Source organism: Mugil cephalus, chromosome 1, assembly GCF_022458985.1.
Source record: "Mugil cephalus isolate CIBA_MC_2020 chromosome 1, CIBA_Mcephalus_1.1, whole genome shotgun sequence".
NCBI classification, from domain to species: Eukaryota; Metazoa; Chordata; class Actinopteri; order Mugiliformes; family Mugilidae; genus Mugil; species Mugil cephalus.
This window is the reverse complement of record NC_061770.1, coordinates 12057355-12078993: the sequence shown is the minus strand read 5'-3', so window position 1 is coordinate 12078993 and position 21639 is coordinate 12057355. Positions and strand designations below refer to the sequence as shown.

The window sequence follows — 21639 nt, the reverse complement described above, 5'->3', positions numbered from 1 at the left end:
TGCCGCTAAGTATAAAAGCATTCTACACTTTCGATTTAAAAAATAAATAAATTCTACACTATTTTGTGTCTGGATCTCATCTGTTCAGTGGATTACTTTATTGTGGTAACACAATTTTCAAATTTCAGTCACTCTTACTGCTAATTACACGCAAAAGAAAGAGCAGAGGTAAGCAGGGACGCATGGCTCAATGCCCGTCTATTTATCGTGGCAGCAAAAGAATTCTGTGAATAGCAGCGGAGGATAAAGGTGACATAGTTTATGAAGTATCGCAGACATGAGAATAGAAACAGATGGGTAATGGGGAAATGAGTCTGAAAGGAAAGTAAACAAGGGGTGGGGTTAAAAAAAGAACCGCAGCATAATGGACATCGCAGATAAAAAGTGAAGAATGACAGATGTTGAGGGGTAGGAAGGAAATAAGTGGTAAGAACAGAAACGGGATGAGGAAGGAAAAGGACAATGTGAGGATGACAAGAGCAAGAAGAGAATGAGTGAGAGAGAGAGCGAGACGGAGAAAGAAGGAGAAAGAGAGAGGGAGCAGGACAGATATGGGCCAAAGTGACATTAGGCAGATGGCTCAGAGCGCTCAGCTCTGTTTACATTACTCTCACTGTTCAAGCAAAAACAGCCATGAGACAAAAGTGAAACCCACAGCACGATGCATGTTTGCAGGTGCGCGTCTCCAGCCCGTCTGTATGTGTGTACAGCCCTGGTTTTCTCCCCATATGCACTCAGCTGCAGCCACTGTAAGTATTTATCTGTTGAGATTCACTCGACGTTTCGTATCGCACTCCATGTGTCTGAGCTCACAGCCTCAAACTAATTGCTTGCTTTTCTCAAGAGGGCACGGGCTAGTGGGTTTACAGAGTACACAGTAAGGTCCTGTGTTTACGCAACAGCACTCCACCTCTTTAGAAGCTCGGCTTGGCAGCGTCTACCTGCTACCTGTGTACGCTGCCACGCTCCCACTGCTCCCAGGCCACCGCACCTGCTCGTGACCTGTTCAACAACACGCTCATTTTGTCTCCAGAGCAAGCTCATCACTTATCCTGTCAGCCTTTTCCTTCACTGATTTAGTCCAGGTCCAAACCAGCAAACCAGGTACAGTTCACGGCTGATTAACGAACACAGACTTGCGTCCAGTTTGTGAATTTGAAAATAAACCAGGAATCCAACCTCACCGAAGCGTCACAGTCGCCACGAAATCTGTTTTTCCCGAGGCTGATACTGTGGAAGCTGCCTGCCAGCCGACCAGTCTGTGGAGAAGACCTCGGCCTAATCCCTGGATATCAAAATGGCATTATATAAGAGCTGCCCTCATCTAGACCGCACCGTCAAAACAAGCAGTAACACCGGCTATTCTGCAGCATAGATTAAAATGCATTTTGTCAGAAAAAGCCCCCAAACAGCTTAGAGAGGATCTACAGGCTCAATAAATAAATGATCAACATGGCTCCATGGAAGGAAACACTGCTGAATCAATAACCAGCTCTGTGTACACGTATGTCTGTTTCGTACATGAAATACTCCCAACAACAAAGGGGTGAAAAAAGATGAACGCATTTTGTGATTTTCTGATTTGAAATTTCTGCAAAAAAAATCTGATTTTCTGTTAAATATATGATATGTATGAATTATGAGGGGAAAATAATGCATATAACATAACATTCAGCAGATACAGACAGTGTGAAATAAGACGACTTTAATGATCTTATGCTGCGTTCATGACAGAGGCAATAGAAAAACAAGCTACAGTCCAATTTCAACAAAGCTGGAGATAAGAAATGTCAAAGTGGCGGCCGACGTTTGTCTGTTTTTTTAAACGGATGAGGACGCACAACAGACACAATGACAATAAAGTTAACTGGAAATTTTTAAGTATTTAGGCGGTATAATTATTAATGCTTTTTCTTTGTTAAATTCCTGAGCAATACTTTATGAGAAAGTAATAATTATTGTCACTAGTATCAAAATTTAAGTGATTAAATTATCTGTACAAAAAGGTAAAGACATACATTTCAACTGAAGCTTCACGGCGAGAGATTAAGCAAGTCACAGCCTGTGTGCACAGAATGCCATGGAAAACCCTTTCAGTAGTTGCTGACGTTGCCGTTCCTAGAGTCACAGTAAATTAAAGCTCACATTCGAGAGCATAAAAACAATAAGCTGTAGATTTGTGTCTTCGGTAATGCTGTATGTAAAAACAAAGTACACCTTCTGTTCACCACTCCTCAACTCATGAAGGCCCCCGTGAATCTGCCACGTCCAAGCGAGTCCAAGAACAAGAGGACGGCTAATGGAATATTAAGAAAATGTATTTGTAATCGTTCTCGTGCTTTATGATGGATTCGGCACAGCAGCCATTTACTTCAGCAGGAAGTTCTTGGTCCTGACAGCGAGTCTATAAACATTGACTTTTAAGGCCATCGCAGCTCTTTTCACGCTGACGAAAAGTGTTCTCTGAAGAAAAGAGAGCAACGTGGGGGAACACGGACGAATGAGACATTCGAAGGTGTGCTACAAGACGAAAACAAGCGTAGTGAATCAGAAAGCCATTGTTCAAAGCTGCTTCAAAGACATTTTGTAATTTCACAATGGATCACATGATTACTCATATGGGACGAGCCCTAATTCTTAACCTCATTGTTAGTGTTTTCCTCCTCACAACATTTATTGTCACAACTTTGAACAGAAACGCTCTAAAGCTGAACGGCAGGCAAAGTTAATGCCCAGCACCAAACACCAGACAGACACAGCTAGCTGAAGAACGCAGACACGGTAGCTAACAAGTCATATATTTCCCTCCGGAGAGATTGAAATCAAATCTGAGCGACTTACATTATTGTTGGACTTACAACTGTTAAAAAAAAGCCATAAACAATTCCAGATGAATGATAATGTTTCTACTGCTCTGTATCTACTGGATGTACAACTCAACTCTGAGAACCTGTTTCTGCTGCAACCAGAGACTATAAAAAAATAAAAAATAACTATCAAAATTATTTTTTTTACAGCACACTCTAAAAGTGACAAATGTTTTCCAGAAAGCACAAACTCCAAGTGGCTTTTCTTTCTTCGCAGCATGTTCACACGATACAGCAGTCAGTGACCTGAGCCCTCCTTGAATCCCTCCATCTTGCTCTCCATCCCACTTAACGATACTCAGCCAAAACCCAACACGGAGGTGACGATGCGCTAGACTACTAACCACCCGGGATGTGGAAAACCCTCGAAAGTGACGTCAGCCAGACAGAGCGCAGCCCGGCGACATGAATATTAAGCACCGAAAATATGAGCAACATTTTCCCCCAGACGCAAACTTTGTCTCATCAGTCAGTCCAATTTGCGGACGTTGAAAGTGCTTATTTTAAATCAGCCGTCACTATTCGCCTCTTAGATGCGGATGCGATGATGTGGATTTTATATTTATCTTCCATGTTGTTGAAGCGTCTCTGCTTCTTTCTCTCTCTCTCTCTCTCCTTCTCTGCGTGAGCTTCCTTCTCAGCCTTGTGAAAGGTTCTGCTCAGTGTTGGCCCGAAACTCACACCCACGGAGACTGTGTGAATTATCAGAGATGGCAGAGCGCAGCTTTCACTTAGCAACTATCACCCACATTCCTCAGCCTCCTTCCAAAGACCTGCAGCCCTCCACCCAGTTTCAGGGAGGTTGCAGTTTGGAGGACAAGCCGAGGAGGGGGGAGGAGGGGGGGAGGCAGTGGGAGTAGGATTTTGTCTTACACCAGCACAGCACTGCACTTGGAACAAACTGTATTCTCGGGATGTTTGGCTCGTATCATTAACTCTTTATCAATAGATGTGTGTATTTTAATTCATCACAAAATTGCCACATTGATAAAATATTACAGATCCAGGTGAATTAATTCAGTGTTTTTGGTGCTGTTTCTACACCTGATTAAGTTTTGCTTAATGTTTAAAAGGCGCACACAGAGGACGAACTACTCAACTTTGAGGCAATGACTAAAAGGAGTGATTGATGCAACTGACATACGACACAAGCACAGAGTTACTGCAAGGAAACCCCATCCACCAAAATCAGTTTCATTCAGAATTCATTGGCTAAAGCTTGACACCTAATAAACCCAATGTCGTCACCATCTCACTCGTTTCAAAACAAAACAAAAACACCTAAGAGTATTAAATAAGTACAGGTTACATGCTATTGTGCTGAAACATTTTAGCTAAAGCTCCACAAGCTGCTAAACTGTACAGACGACGTGTAAATAAACAGCATTGTTCTTGTACAGCAGTTAAGAGCTCTTTAGTCCTGCATGTTTAATGTAAAAAATGTAAAAGAAATGTAATGGTGGCTTCCTAAAATCCAACAACAAGCGTGACAGAGCTGCAAATGCTAGCCCAAATTTTCAACCAAGGCCAGGTTCCACATACAGGGTCATAGGAAGCGAGCTAAAGGTTGCAGAGATTTCACTGCACAAACGCACGTCTTAATCCACTTCTCACAATTTCACCAGCATGTTTGAATTAATTTAGAAAGGCCGCTGTTACACTGCCAACTGTAGCCACGGCAAACGAAAATCCTTTGGCAATGCAAGATGGGCGGTTACCGGCTGAACTAACCTCAACTTTGAGTCAACAACCAATGAGAGTTTCCCGAACGTTTACCCCTTAGGTATGTGACTGTGTGCACTTTGGTTCCTACCACGAAATTCATCTCCGGGTTTAAAGTGCTGCCAGGGGTTTTCTTTAGAAATGCGGAGCGGTGATCTCACGAAGACCGAGCTCTGGCCACAGGCTAACAACGTTTTCGTGTGCTGCGTGTTTCACTCAGAAAAAAAAAGGTTATATGGAAAAAAAGTTTGACGCAAGCTAAGTTGGACAATCACTATTTATGAGAGCAGTTTAACAAATCCCCAATTAATCCACTCATCTGTTCAGCGGCGCTCGACTTCAGATGGCTGTCACTGAATGTTTCAAACTCGCATGGAAAGATCTTTTAGACGGACAGGCTAAGAAAACTGTGGAGACCCAAATGCTGAATTTATAAGACCTTTTTCCCAGAGGGAGCAATGACTGATGGGATATTGTTTTTTGAAACGGGGCCAGTGAGAGTGCAAGTCAGAGCTCATCGGCCTTTGAGGAGCATCTGGAACTCCTTAGAACATCTGTGTTAGATCAGGCCCTGTAAAACACACTCTAGCACACCAAACACAATGACAGTGTTTTACTTGTGACAAAACATAAGAGTCTCTCCCGTAGGTTGGCTCTTATCTTTCCTTGAGAGTGTTGGTTATTTATTTCCATATTCTTTCATTTCATTTATTTCTTCCCGCCTCCTCACGCTCCGACTCGCGTTCACTGTCACTTTCAGCCTTTGTGAAAAGAGTCTGTGTATGTGTTTGGTGCCAGGCAGCTGCTGGGTTTGTGTACTCAGCCCGGGCCTCATGTCTACACACAGCTCGCACCGGCCTTATCTGAAATGACCAGAACATCAAGAGATAAATAGTGAAGCCCCGCCTGCTCGCCCACTTGGCCGGGTGGTCTCTACACTGTCTGCCTGAAGGCTGAGACACAGCACAAGTGCACATCTGTGTGTTACTTCACCTTAAAGATATTTAAGCTGCATAAATGGGCGCAGGATCGGTCCCACTGCAGCCCCTGTCAATGCGGTGACTTGTCAGATTCAGTAAATTTGTGATGAACAGCAGAAGCAGAGTTTCCCAGAAAAAAAAAAAAAAGAAAAAAACTCTTTTCCAGGACATTTCCAGTGCGACATCAATCAAACTGTTTAAAAGATATTCTTAGTATCCAGATTCTGTCACCGACCAACAGACATGAAGCAGTGTCATTTAAACAAGAAATATGCTGGTTCATGTCCACCTTACAGTATTACATTATACTCTAAATGTTGGCCGTTTCAAACTCGTTTCCACGACCATCTTTTAAGGAAACAGATGCACAGAGAGGGTGGATTCTCACCACAGATGTTTTAGGGGTGCACAAACAGGACGGGACTAGCAGCCAAACACTGAAATTAAATTCAGCGAGCTACGGCAATGACAAGCGAAAAAATACGTTCGGTTCAGCAAAGCGGGTGAGTTCTAAATTTAAAATGGAAAAAGTAAAGGAAGGCTCACACACTGTAGGGCCCCCAATTCAGTGAAATGTAATAGCGACAACGTGGCGAGTCGCTGCTCTTCATCCGGTCATACGGAACAATGAGAGGTGCCATCTTTAAATAGGTAAGTGGTCACATGATCTCACAACCAACTCCACTTCCACATTAGTAATACAAAGGATGGAAAATCACACTAACCTAACGGCGATACTAATACGTGCATCTAGTGAGTGTGGAGAAATAAATTTAACTCTTGTTGAATCAACAATATTTAAGGCACGACCAGTAGGGGCGTCTGACACGATGGATTGACACAATCCCAAAGCGTTTACTTGAACCTGTCTGGGGGTGTTGACTGTATTTTCTTTTCAAATTGGGAGCTGTGACCTACCTCATTCCCCACACTAGCAATAAATGCACTATGTCCTGCTTGTTTTAACACATCTGACTGAGGTTTCCCAAGGCAACCAGAGTCCGGTACATCCACCACGGACCAACTATCAGGTACAAAGTGATAAACAACTCTCTTTATTTGTAAATGGGACGTTTTCAGTGAATCTGTAAGTCATAGAGACTGTCAACTCTGAGGCAACGTGACAGACATATGATGCTAACGCGGAGTTCCCCAAACGTTTATTGCTAGAGAACACCATCCAGGACTTTTATTGCTACCTCCAAAGTCACCAGCCGATTGGAGCGTCGGGTGAAACCAAAGGAAGCGGTGCCACTGTTGACAGTACCAATTTTTCAAACAGAGACGGGCGGCGGCAAGAGGAGCTAGCTCCATCGACACTCCAGCAGTATTTGTACGTTCTGCTTGTTTCTCTGGAAACATTTGGGATGGGGAATATAGAGTCAGAGGGTTACCAAGGCAACCAGAGTCTGAAAAGTCCACTAGCGACCAGCTGTCAGCCACAGAGAGGTGGGCGACAAGCAAATCACTTTATATGTGGATGTGGCTTTACATGCACATTTACCAGCTGTAAAGTGAGATAGTAAAATGCTGCAGGAAGCGTTGACTTGTGTAAATACCATGGATATATGGATCAGAAAACAGTCAGCTCCACACACACTGTATTCTGTTTTGGGTAAAGACACAAAGGTGACGTGAGATCAGAGGCCCCGTTGCTGTGTTCAAAGTCATTTCATTTATTCTCTCGACGCTGTAATAGAGTGGGAAGCCGAGATTTGCGGCAGACAATAAGATTGATTGTAATCAGTTAATTCAGTACTTTGATAGATGCTGTTTACTGTAGACTGCATTAGCAGCTCCCGTGTTTAAATATGTGAAGGAAGCTGAGGTTTTTATTTTGTGTATTTAAGTACAAAAAAAAAATTGAGCCTAAACAAATGTGATGCATCAGATAAATCACATGAGAAGAAAATTGCTGGCAGATTCTATTACTGCACTCTTTTAAAACAGGAAATGGTGCAAATTATTTCCAGTTGTTTCTCCTCATCAAAGTGTAGTTTATTCAAACAAACTGTGACAAATTATTTTTCTAACAACAAATATGATTTTAATGTTGTAACACACCAACTCCTTTCCTCACATCTGCACATTTTCTAATCTATCATCATAAAAGCATCACGCATGACACACAGATTTCCGTTAATAATTCCACCATTTGGTATTTATGCATTTTATTCAGCATCTCTGAATGTTTAAGGGGCTCTACACTGTAACACACTGGATAAATAATGTACATCCGAGACACAGAGTCAGTTATCCCGATCACACTGACCATGTTGAAACTCCTTATTCCTCAGTCGTGTTTCTGTAAACATGAACAGGGACAAGCTGGGGGGTCATAACACTGAAAAACTACACACCACACACGCATTTCGGCTGGCAACCGGTTGGGTGTGACTTCTGTGGGGAGAGTGTGACTATCAAAGCGTTCTGGCACTGGAGTCGCACAAGTGTTTTTGTCTAAATGGTCACAGAATCTGCATAAAAATGGAAAGCTTGAGGAAATCCAAACCGTTTTTTTTTTCACAACATTATTAAGTTTTTCTGGAACGTACGGGACCCCTGCGTGGACGCTCCGCTTCGCACACTGTGGACGGACAACAAGTTGAGGGGAAAGCTGCTGGGATTAAACGAGTTATGTCAACATTAGAGGAATGTAGAGGACTTGTAATGAGCAATAAAACCGATTATCTGTGGCAGGGAAAGAATCTTATATCACCGACAGAACCGTATAAGGCTGATTACTGGAGTTAAAAACTGTGAAGCCTTCAAACACCCTGCACTGTTTCCACTGCGCTGAGGTTACAAAGATGCGTAGTCATCGCAAGCTGACCAGAGATAAGCTTCTCTAAACCAGACAACTGGCAAACAACATCCTGTGCATCCCTCCCTCTCAACTCCCCACACCACAACCACCACCACTCATATGACCTCTCCTCTGTCATCCCCATGTTTAATTATGGACTGTCTCATTTCGGCAGCAGGGGGGAGGAAAACAAAGCACACATCTATCCGAGCGGCCGAACGGCAGCATGTCTAGAAAGCACAGACTCCTCCAGCACCCGCCCTCGAGCTCCCCAATTCTCAGAAGGAGAAGTGAAAAGTAGAAATCAATTTTGACCTGATTTTCAAAAATGTTTCATTTTACATAATTTTTTTTTATTATTATTATTATTATTTTTTTTTTTACATCTTTTCTTGAGGCAGCGATTACCAAACTGGGTCTGGGCTGCTTGAGTCGTAGTTGTTTCCATGGCAACCAGTGGACCAGCTCAACACAAGCACTGAGGGAAACACTTAGCAATGCTGTTTATTCCCCATCAGCCTCAGAAGTGATGCTAAACAGATAAGTCTAAACTAAGCTCTTACTGGTCCACAGATTGGATGATTAGTGTGCGTGCGCGTGTGTATTTATATTTACAGCATATGTGTACTCGTACATATAAACAAATAAACAAATACAGGGAACAATTAAAGTGTATTCAGACAGAGGAAAAAACTATTTCTGTTTCTGTTTTCTATTTATACACTGATCTTTTCGGTAAAGCTGTTTTCTATGTGTGAGTGTAGTATCCCATCAGTCAGCGCCCATCCTGGCCGTGAGCAAAGCGTACATGTGACAGGTATCCTCGTTAAAATGCTGCTGCCGAGTTAAACACACAAATTATTTATCAAGGAAGCTGTGGAAGGGCTGCGTGGGGAGAATATCATATTCTCCTCCCATCGCACCGCCTCGCTGCTCCTTCCTTCGCTCACACCGGGCGCCTTATTCTACAGCCGCAGCTCCGCTCAGGTGATGATCGCAGGCCGACGCTTCCTCCGCCGAGATCCAAGTCTGTCGCCCCGATGCACGCGGCATAAAAGGTGGCATAAAAGGTTATTTCGGCCACCAAACTGTGAACGGCCGATACCAGTCAGCTCAGTCTAGCTCAGTCTGAGGTTTGCTCTCACTGAAATGTATCCATTCTCCAGTGCAGATAAAACGGAGAGATAACATCCTGCAAATGGGAAAATTCAATAAACAGCCCTTCGGAAAGTTTGACGCGATCGGAGTTGTATATACACTCTTATTTAAACTCTGTCCGCTTATCTTATCTAATAAATATAAAACACGCTTTATAAAGGAGTTCATCAAGGAGCCCAGTGATAAATACTGTCTCAGGGTCCGCACAGTCACTTTCCACTTTCTGCTGGGCTTTTCCGGATCTTAAACTCCATCTCCGCAAAGCTCAAAGATCATTAGGTTAAACATTAGGTTAAACCTCATTTGCACACAACGGTATAAGATAAAGAAATTGTTGGGCTATCTGTGAACATACAGCATTAGCAGCCTCTGCCCTTGTGAGCGTGAGTGTGTGTTTCAGGTAATGTGAAAGCGCAGGGCCATGTGTATCCAGAGAAAAGGGGGATAGAGTGACCTGCCTGTTGCTCTGACGCAGGCTCTGATAAGACTGTTCCATGTGACGCAACGGTTAGCAGAAACACAGAGGGCCCGGTATTTTTAGGAACCAGTCTTTGACCTCTCGCAGCACTTGTGTCAACAACATCAACACGACAATGCAAGCCATTGTCGTGGGGGGGGGGGGGGGGGGGGGGGGGGGGCATAAAGCAAATAACTCTGGGGCGAAGAATGTGGAACAAAATTCAGAAAATTCATTGTCAAGTCTATCAGCGATGATCAGTGTGCGAAATAAAGTGCGTCGAACGTGAGCGCGCGCGTGAGTCGCTCGTGGACAGAAGAACAGACAGGGCTGTACATGTCATGTATGCACAATGAAATGGACACCCACACATGTAGGCAGCGCCATTGTTTAGTGATGTTATTTCCCAAAGAAAAATAAACAGCAGCAACTCTGACAAAAATTCAATAGACGCGAGAAGGGAAGGCGTCAACCATAACAAAGCGCGCGTGTTCTTGGACGGGCGGGATGGATGCATGCGCATGTGTACGTACCGCGCAGCCACGGGTAATTGATTTCTGCCGAGGAGCTCGAGGATCGCGGACACGCGGACACGAGCAGCGGAGAGAAGCTCACATGTAACCGTATTACCAGCCAGTGTTGCAGTTTATAGAGTGAGGCTGTACAGTAAGACACTCAAAGTGAATTTGAAGAACAGATGCAGCTGTAAAAACACGCACATCGAGCAAGGCCAAGAGCAATACGGGAAACAAACAGATGGCCTGCTTGTGTTTTGAAAGGTTTGATAGGATTAAGCTCCATAAATTTGAAGAACTGAACATGAAATGCTCCACCGATCGCAACCAGGCTCCTTCAAGACGTCTCCAGGAGCTTATACCATGAGAGGTTACAGGTGCTGGCCAGTAAATTAGAATATCATCAAAAAGTTGAATTATTTCAGTAATTCCATTCAAAAGGTGAAACTTGTATACTGTATACTTTCCTTCCACACATAGTGATATATTTCAAGTGTTTATTCATTTTCATTTTTATTATTACAACTGACAGCTAATGAAAACACCAAATTCAGTATCTCAGAAAATTAGAATATTCTGAAAAGGCCAATGAAAAAAATGTTTTTTTTAGAAATGTTGGCCAACTGAAAAGAATGAACATGAAAAGCATGCGCATGTATAGCACTCAATACTTAGTCGGGGCTCCTTTTGCCTCAATCACTGCATTAATGCGGCGTGGCATGGACTCGATCAGTCTGTGGCACTGCTCAGGTGTTATGAGAGCCCAGGTTGCTCTGATAGTCGTCTTCAGCTCCTCTGCATTGTTGGGTCTAGCGCATTGCATCTTCCGCTTCACAATACCCCATAGATTTTCTATGGGGTTAAGGTCAGGCGAGTTTGCTGGCCAATCAAGGACAGGGATACCATGGTCCTTGAACCAGGTACTGGTGGTTTTGGCACTGTGTGCAGGTGCCAAGTCCTGTTGAAAAGTGAAATCTGCATCTCCATAAAGTTGGTCAGCAGCAGGAAGCATGAAGTGCTCTAAAACTTCCTGGTAGACAGCTGCATTGACCTTGGACCTCAGGAAACAGAGTGGGCCAACACCGGCAGATGACATGGCACCCCACACCATCACTGACGGTGGAAACTTTACACTGGACCTCATGCAACGTGGATTCTGTGCTTCTCCGCTCTTCCTCCAGACTCTGGGTCCTTGATTTCCAAAGGAAATGCAAAATTTGCTTTCATCAGAAAACATAACTTTGGACCACTCAGCAGCAGTCCAGTCCTTGGCCCAGGCGAGACGCTTCTTACGCTGTTTCTTGTTCAAGAGTGGCTTGACACACGGAATGCGACAGCTGAATCCCATGTCTTTCATGCGTCTCTTCGTGGTGGTTCTTGAAGCGCTGACTCCAGCTGCAGTCCACTCTTTGTGGATCTCCCCCACATTTTTGAATGGGTTTGTCGTCACAATTCTCTGCAGGGTGCAGTTATCCCTAGAGCTTGTACACTTTTTTCTACCACATTTTTTCCGTCCCTTCGCCTGTCTGTTAATGTGCTTGGACACAGAGCTCTGCGAACAGCCAGCTTCTTTAGCAATCAACTTTTGTGTCTTGCCCTCCTTGTACAAGGTGTCAATGGTCGTCTTTTGGACAACTGTTAAGTCAGAAGTCTTCCCCATGATTGTGGAGCCTTCAGAACAAGACTGAGGAACCTTTTAAAGGCCTTTGCAGGCGTTTTGAGTTAATCAGCTGATTAGTGTGGCACCAGGTGTCTTCTATATTGAGCCTTTTCAGAATATTCTAATTTTCTGAGATACTGAATTTGGTGTTTTCATTAGCTGTCAGTTGTAATAATAAAAATGAAAATGAATAAACACTTGAAATATATCACTATGTGTGGAAGGAAAGTATACAGTATACAAGTTTCACCTTTTGAATGGAATTACTGAAATAATTCAACTTTTTGATGATATTCTAATTTACTGGCCAGCACCTGTACTGTGCTCAAGGACTCATATTAATGCTATTTTTAAAAGGTGATCATCATGGTCTTGTTTATGCCATGTATGTTTGTAGATGTCTTGAATGATGCGTGATCTGAATGCTTCACACTATAATGTTGGATTTTACCTGTAACGAGGCCGACTGCCAGTCACAATATTAGCTCAGATAATAACACTTCAGAATAAGGCGTGTAGGCTTCGTTCTCCATGCAAGGTGTCACGTTTTCAATGAACACGTTCTATTATTGACATCAACAATGCGAATGTTTGAGCAATTCATGTCTCACCCTGAACACTAAGTGTTAGTGTAAACATATATGTGGATGGAAAAAAGCTAAAAGCTGTGGAGTTTAAATTCCAGTTGATAGCTTTTAATTCCTCACTAACTTTCAAAACACATACTAAAAAGTTGGGCAACACATTAATACACTGAAAGAGCTAAATGCTATGATTATGTCACATCTACATTACTGTATGTCGAGCTGGTCTCAGGCTAATAAGACCTGGCTTAAAATCCATTACATACTTCACAAGCTCTTAAAGTTTTAGACAACTCAGTCTCACCACTGCGCCATACTGGACAAGCATAAAATGATTAGTCTTGGCAACCTCATACAACCTCACGTTTAATGCATAAAATAATTCATAATGCTGCTGCACCACCTTTAAAAAAAACTGTCCAGCCCTGCTCTGAATAAATAGGCAGAGCGAGTAGATCCATCACATGTATTATAAAGCACTGATGTCAATATTATGTAATTCTTGTGATTAATGTTTTTTTGTTCATGGTCCCAGAATGAGATAAACTACATAAAAATGAAGAAAGAAATAAAAAGTAGCGACATGCTATATAAACTGAATGCCAATGCCATAATTAGATACTCGTTGGTCACAAAATACATATATACAGACAATTTAATAATAAGATCAAAAGCTGTAACAAATTAAAAGCTTCTAAATAAACTGTAGGAAAGAAGGCAGCTTCATCAAACCTGGCAAATGTTATCACTCACATTTTTCTTTGTATCAAAAGTGATCATGACGCCGTGCTCTGACCACGGGGACGCTACTTTCTCTATCTACACAAGTTTTGACAGTTTCATATGAGAAACCTGACGCTCACATTTCAAGCCTTTACTCTCTCACACAAAACAAAGTCAGAAATAAACGGGAAAACAGAGGATTTCTTGGAAGGGCCATTTAAAAGCCACCCATAAACCACAGCCTGTTATACAACAAGAGGGGCTTTAAGTGCAATCAGACATAAATCGAGCAAAACTCTCCAAACAGAATTGATGAAAGACACACGGATTCCTCACACGCAACCTCCCAAACATCCGTACCCATCGGCACCGACAGAAACCCGGTGAGGTTAATGAGTTATTGGAGAAAGAGGAAATACTTGCGCGTAAGCGTGAAGCGGTGATGGATGACGCTGTATTACCGTGTCACATAGTACACACACACGACCTCAGAAATGAGCGGCATTGTTGGGCCGCGGCTATCTCATGACATTCATTCACTTAACGATGGCAAACAATGTCGGAGCGTGAGATGGATTATGCCACGGTATATCATGTGTGATGTCACAAGGCACACAGTAATTACTTAGTTCCCACGAAGCCATAATCTAGTCTTGTATTTTAGTAATTAATTTATTAAAAAGACAACATCTCATTTGTTTGGGAACAGATTTGTTATATAATCCAGCTATCGTGTGAAATTCTATTTTACCAATTGCAGACCTTATAGTAATGGCTGTTTTTTCGTGATGACCTTCCTACACAACTTTTCCTCGAAGAGACGACAGTTGTAAAACAGGCGAGACAGTACAGAAGGCAAACAGCCACCATAATGCCCCCACCACCACCACCACCACCATCACTTTGGCCTCATCCCCATCACCCAACCCTTGGAGAGAAGTACAAAGAGTCCCTTGTGTGAGAGCACAGAGACCTGAGTGATGCTGCTTTATATCATGGTATTCTCCCACTGTCACACAGTGGCAGCACACACGCATGCAGCCACCCAGCCGGCGCGGCTCATTCAGCCCACTGACCTTCAGCCAGCCCCTAGGTCCTTGGCATGACGCACAAACAACACGCCGCACCGCGAGGCCCATAAGCCCCACAGTACATGTAAAAGCAGAAACGCAACCTGGTGACAATACACGCTGGCCCGCGTTGCTCGTTCACCATCCCCTTCACCGGCCATGCAAATGTCACCGGTGCAGCCACACATGGAGGCATGCAAGTATGTGCCAAGTTCAGTCAAATCACTTTCACTTTCTATATTTAAACAATTCCTACAGTGTATCGCATATTTTCCAGGAACAGGTGTTCTAATCCGTGGTAAACACCGTTTCAGGACTGCGGTGAGCAACTCTTTTAATTAACATTTAATCTGACAGTTATTGTCAAGCCAAATCAGTCAATCATTAGTCAGAAAATTCATCACTAAAGTCCAATTAAAAGATTATCAAATGTCTTGTTATAACAAAACAGGGAGTTCTGACACGAAAAGTGAGTAAACAATGTCTCATCTCGTCCTGTACTAATGATTATCCGGGGGTTGCTGGAGCCTATCCCAGCTGTCATCAGGCGAGAGGCGGGGTACACCCTGGACAGGTCGCCAGCCTGTGGCGGGGCTAGTAAACAATGCTCAAAATTTAAAAAATAAACAAATAAATCTAAAAATTGTTAACACCAAAACAAAGTCAAAGGATAACTGTGATGTCACCTCACGCCACCTTTGACAGTACCAAAGTGTTACACTTGAACCCACTGCAAAGGCTCAAATGTTAAGCGCCTGTTTGGAAGGAAATACGTTCCAAACACAAGTGTGTAATTGTCACAGAAGAGCTGCTATTAGCTGCGAGGCCAGGAAGACATACAGACTGGCCTCTCTTAAATCAATATTTGTGCGTTAAATGTTGAGATTAGCTTGAATATGTAAAACAAAAAGACCTTCGATGTGCCCTTTGAACTCGACTGTTTTGTTTTCTTTCGTCACTGTCTCCTTCCAGCTGGCTAAGAGAGATGTCTTTCAGGAACGTGTTCCGTCGTTGAGTCAACACGATGAACTGGTTGAAAGGCTGCCTAACCCTATGAACATAAGCTTCATATTGAAAACATTGTTACACCTTTTTATTAAAACAGAATAAAGGCATGGGCGCATTTTGTCCGTTGCACTTATGCGGAAGAAATAATGAGCATAACAGAATGATTCAACACGTATGTGCCCGTGCACATGACAGATGACTTCTGTTGTGTACACATCTGTTTCCAAACTAAGGAACTACTTATTTTTCTGCCAGTGTTGCTGTCTAATAACATTTGAAATGTTGTAACAAGATTTTTTAATGACTGACCCATCTTATGGCCTGTGAGTTTGAAGACATTAAATACACTGTACACCAACTCAACTAATCAGAAATCAGGCAAGACAAGACACTCACACGGTGTCTGTGAAATCACATAAAGAGGAAACAGATGTTGCCTTGTTCGCAGCCAGTGTCAGTTCAGGTCAACCATAACAAGCAAAGAGAAGACGGTGAAGTCAAACAATGAGTCTCTCTTACCTGTTTCCAGAGGAACTTGTCTTCCTGGTTCATTTGCCAGGTCGTGACCACATGTATGATGGACAGTACTGCTCCGCTCAGCACCGCCGCCCTCATCCTCACGGGCAGCAGAGTGTAGATGATGTAGATGAAGAACACGGACCACCAGATGCCCTCTGAAGCACTCCTCGGCTTCACCATCAGCACCCCGAACACCTGCACTGACACCAGGACTCCGATCACCAGGTAACTGACCATCCACATGTAGTCCTGGTGGAAGCCGTTACGGTTGCACACCACCATGAGAGCCATGAAGAGGGCCATCGCCACTGAGAGGGTTGATGAATAGGCCACGTGAGGGGCGCCGTGGACACAGTGGAAGGTCAGCATGATGCCGCACACGATCACGAGCACCCCCATGAGCATGGTCAAGGAGCTCTGGTTCAGCCTAAAGAAGTAACGCTGGTATAGGCGCTCCAGTTTGCGGGACTGGAATTTTTTTGACTGGAATACTCGCACCACCCTGAGCCAGCAGTCCGCAGCCGTCACAATCCCCCCAGCCCCGTTGGGCCCCTCGTCGCCCATGTCGCCACTTCCTCCGTTACATCCCCCTTTCCTCCCCTTCAACTCCCCGTCCTCAAACCCCAAGTTGACTGATTTCAGCCCCACTCCTTCCCCGGGAGCCCCTCCCCTTTTGCCGTAGTGGTCCTCCTGCCATCCGCAGCGGACGCCGAAGTTGCTCCCGCCTCCCACCGCCCCGCCCACGACTCCACGGTGATGCTGATGGAGAGGGGCTCCGGTCGGGGGCTCCATAGCATCTGGATCCCGCAGACAACTCATGTAACGCGGGTTGCAGAGAGATGAGCCTCCCTTTCGTTTGGACTTCTTGCCATTGCGCTCCCCCCAAGCGGTCTTACGGTCGTCCACTCTGGCGACTAGGAAACCACTGAACCAGGACATTCTGCGCGAACAAAGAGAGGAAAGTTCAGTCAAAGACGGGTGACATGTCACACGAGCGAGACAATGTGACGGGACCAAACACTAAGTCCTCCTCTGTCCACCTGTCATGTCTTTACCTGTTGGGGTTCTGGTACATGTCCCAGCCCTTTCCTTTGCAGCCGGTTCACTCATTTATCCCCGTGGACAAAATTTTGAAGAAGTGAGGAGGGGTATTTCGTAGCCACACTGCAGGGCAGCAGGGTGGGGGTGACCGGATGTCGTTGAAGTGTCACACAAATCCCCGGGCCATTGATAGGAGACCAAGGTTAGTAAGAAGACCAGTCTCTACTGCCAGGCCTATCTCCACGGCTTCTGTTGGGTCTAGAGGAAAAGTCAAAACAGAGGTTGTGGGTTAAATTTAGATCAAGACAAACACATGAGGTCGTTACAGCCGGATGTCTTTCCAGGCTGTGGTTAATGTTAATACTATATCTACAATGAACATTCCTTACTCACATTCAGCTATTCCCCAAGCTTGTCAGAAAAAAAAAAGGTCCTTCATACACAAATTGACCAAAATAAAATGCATCATTTCATCATCAAAATGCACATAAATCTAATTTTCAGCATAACCAGTCACACTTGAGAGCGAATGAAAAGTGAGACAGACTACTATAGGAGTCCGTTCCAAAACTGTGGAACAGAGATGGGGGGGGGGGGGGGGGGGGATTATACCCAAAATAGCATCTAGGTCTGGGTTTTTTAAGGTGAACCAGAACTTGCACTATTTGACCCCCTGGCACAAACACACTCTCTGGTATGAGCACACAACAGCCTGTTGGAGTCGGTCAGGCCACAGACACAGACACACTCAATCCTGAGTTCTGTTTATAATCACAATCAATGATAAACACAAGTGAAAACTACAGATAAATGCCGCTGGACGACAGGACCCTGTCAGAACAGTAATGGTATATGCGGCATGACAGAATCTGAGGCCCTGCAGCAGACGAGGAAATGTTGTCTAGAAAATTACGAGCGAGCCATTTTTAGGATTACACAACATACAGTACATCGAGTACATCATCTTTGAGTTTAACTTTATCTGAAAACATCACAGTTTAGAGATATGTTATTTACTTTCAAGGGGTTTCACTACTCTTCAAATATACACAAGAGCATTCATGAGAGAGTTTATTTTTTTTGCGCTACAGATTGAGACGATGTGGATGTTACTTGCTGTCTGTTGCTGATGTATGTAGTGGCTTCTGTCTTCTTCTGTCAGATTAATGTTTAACTATTATGGTGGACTGCTGACTAGCATCACAACATTCGAAAGACCCAATGATCTCCACACGGTGAGGCATATAGACTTGAGGCTGGCCAGTGGGAAAAGATTTGTGTAGACGGATAACTAGACTTAAGGTATTGAGAGAGATATATCGGTGTGTCCCATAAGAGCGGCTGGGCAGCAGGAGAAAATACCTTAAAATGTCCACCTAATGTTCTCCAGGGATTTTAAGTGGGCATTTCTGTGATATTCAATTGTGGGTTTATGCTGACCTGGTCACATTTTATTGTGTTTATATCTGTTGTGATATGACTATAATATCCCTACAGCACTTCTATTACAGTAAATATAATCACAGTGTGGCTGTGCAATCATTCATTGTAAGTACTGTTCGTTTTCATCCTGATTGGATTATAAACCGTCCACATATGCCTCTGCAGCCAGCTGATCTTACCAGGCCTCCAGACGCACAGAGCTCCACAGTGCAGAGACAAACACTCCTGCCGCCTCCTCCTCGACCGGTATCCTCACCAGAGCAGCATGCGTGTGTTACCGGAGCAAAAAATAGCATTTCCTCGCTATATCTTTCCTGCACGCGTGCGCCTTCTCCTTCTATGCGACTATGAGCCGTATCCCTCCTCCCCTAGCAGTGGATCGTCAAGATTCAAGGAGAACCCCTCCACCACCACCACCACCACCACCACCACACACTCGCACAAACACTCACACACCTCCCCTCCCCTCTCCTCCTCCTCCTCTCCTCCTCCTCCTCCCTTCCACCTCCCCGGCTGCGTCCCTCGCTCCCTTGCACAAGGTCGACCAGCTCATACCCATTTGCAAACGTCGCGGTGCTGCTGCCAGTCGTTTGGTGTGTGTGTGTGTTTGCATGGTGCCTGGCTGTACTCTCCGGCCCCCCCCTCACTCACTCCCTCCCTCCCTCTCATCCACACACACGCACGCACACTGGCGACAGGAGAGGGGTGGGGAAGCGAGGAAGGAGAAGGTGGACCGATTCCTGAGGGGGGCATTTTTAACCTGACACAGGCGTTGCAGCCACGAACAGCGAGCGTTATTTCGGTGGTTCCTTTGCTTTGCTGGACGCGTTCGAGCGCCGTGCGTGCATCTCTCTCCGGTTCATGCACAGGATGCAGACGCACAAACGGATCAAGCGTTTGTGATGAATTATGAACGCGTGACGCGCATGATGCCCCCCCCCTCCCCCAATTATTATTATTATTATTATTATTATTATTGTTATTGTGTTGTTGTAATCAGGTGCGTGTGATGTGTTTGCGATCCGGTGTATAAATGCCTTGCACGGGCCGCCTGGCCGTGTGTGAGGGCCCGCATTCAAACAGCGTAGGCTTCTTGTTACATAACACCACGGCCTATGTGACAACCATAGCGGGGACCATAAAACCATTCCGCTGCGTCCCGTAGCTCAACTTAGGACACACACACACACACAAAAAACGCCCCCAGTCTAAGATGTACTTATTTATTTATTTATTATTTTCTCCTGCCAGTGTCCTTCAGTCTGCAGCAAAGCAATAACCCGCAAGATGAGTGTATTGACAAAGTCTTGGGTACATAAACACACTCAACAAACGTGCTATTGCCGCTGCACATTCCTCAGCATCAGACCGCGGACGGGGAGACCAGCTCTCATTACATGTGTTGTAAAAAGCGGTGTATATATATGGACATGTTTAAAGTTGTGTCATGAAAATATCTGCGGCTGCTGTGGATCACTGGGGACGAGCGGAGCGGAGCGGATCCCGCTGACACCCTGCAGGACTGTCAGCCGGACTAAAACGCGTAAAGGCACCGTGATGCAACTCATCCTCCGTCCCCACCACGGATATGTTGTTATTGAGACGCCAGTGGAAAAACATGGACTGACCGTGTATCCTTCTGGCACCACCAATGAGCAGCGGAGGCCTTACAGCGACTGTCGCCAGCTATGTCATTCACTCCGGCAGAAATGGAGCCCTGACAGAGGGGTGACAGCGGCGGCTCGGTGCAACAGCCTCTCAGAGGCTCCGGTTGTGTGTGTGTGTGTGTGACAGGAGAACATATATAATATATATGTCGGCCTGCGGTGTGCAGCACCAGCAGCAGCAGCAGCAGTTTAAAAAAAAAAAAAAAAAAAAAAAAAAAAGACGAACTCACCGAGATCATCTTCTGTTTGTGTTCTCCGACAGGACCGCTGCAGACAATCCGATTCGGCGTGGTTGTGGCTCGGAGCGGCCAGGGTGGAGGACCATTTGTAGCCTAACTGTCCAAGGATGGTCCGGTTAAATTAGTCACCCCGTGGTGGATCTCCTCCTGTCGTCTTCTCGCTCCACTCCCTTGCCTCTCCTCCCCCTGACCCTCTCGGCTCCAAGCACCGCTGTCAAACTGGGAGGAACACACACGTTCACACTTCCGCTTATGTGTATCAAATTAAAACTTTTGCGACGTGCAATCGCGAAATTCAGAAACGTAATACTAGCTAAGCGATGCGGTGTATATTAAAACAACAACAACAACATCAAAAAAAAAAATAATTTCAAGGAAGCCATGCATTTAAAATGTCGGATGCACGTATCTCACCTTCTGTTAGCAGCTAGCAATAGATTAGGTTAGTCTATGTGAAATGGGAACAAAAATCATGTAAAGCTAACTAATTAGCAGTTTTATATATTTTTTTCTTTTTGTTTTTAATCCGTCCATCTCAGTTCCGGACCACGCTCTGGCTGCCCACTGACTTCCTGGTCCAGACTGGTTGCCTGGCAACCACTCGTAACCACTGTAGCCATTGAATATTCATATCAATACACTAATTGCACAAGATAAGACTAATGTCCTCGATAAAGGCGATACACACACACACACAAAAATGGATTTTGATTTCAACATTCAACCACTGTGTCTGGCTAGCTGTCAGTGTCGCTATTGTTGACATTGTGTCTAATGCCTCTGAAGTCCAGTGTAGGCCTACTGCTGGTACGCCCTCCTTTGGGACACTTTGGGACACTGTTGTCATAGTATTAAGTGTTTTTTGATGCTAAAATGTTTTGTTAATCACTTCTGGGAGGTGAACACTAACGTCACCAACACCTGGGACCCTGGGGCCACAACCACACAATTAAAAAATGTGTGTTGTGCTGTTAGACAGACAGACAGACAGACAGATAGATAGATAGATAGATAGATAGATAGATAGATAGATAGATAGATAGATAGATAGATAGATAGATAGATAGATAGGCTACTTTATTTATCCCATGGCAAATTCAGTGTCCGGTTGCTTCATCGCATAGAAACAGATTAAATAGATTTCAGTTGTATAATAATATGAATATATAATGTACAGTAG

At 44.4% G+C, this 21639-nt stretch overlaps 1 protein-coding gene across 2 annotated transcripts in view; it reads right to left on the bottom strand.

Annotated features, from left to right (window-relative positions):
- The window catches only part of LOC125015099 (adenylate cyclase type 6-like), a 38444-nt gene extending 17378 nt beyond the window's left edge, over positions 1 to 21066 (bottom strand). Inside the window, exons 1-4 of one of the 2 annotated variants that reach the window (XM_047596764.1) lie at positions 20874 to 21066; positions 20451 to 20678; positions 17125 to 17368; positions 16070 to 17009 (exon numbers count right to left, since the gene is read on the bottom strand). In XM_047596764.1, the coding sequence (XP_047452720.1) occupies positions 16070 to 17009; positions 17125 to 17144 (960 nt within the window). In that variant the 5' untranslated portion in view covers positions 17145 to 17368; positions 20451 to 20678; positions 20874 to 21066. Of the gene's footprint in view, positions 1 to 16069; positions 17010 to 17124; positions 17369 to 20450 lie in introns of both variants that reach the window. The other variant, XM_047596771.1, reaches the window with a different exon arrangement.
- Between the last annotated feature and the right edge of the window lie 573 nt (positions 21067 to 21639).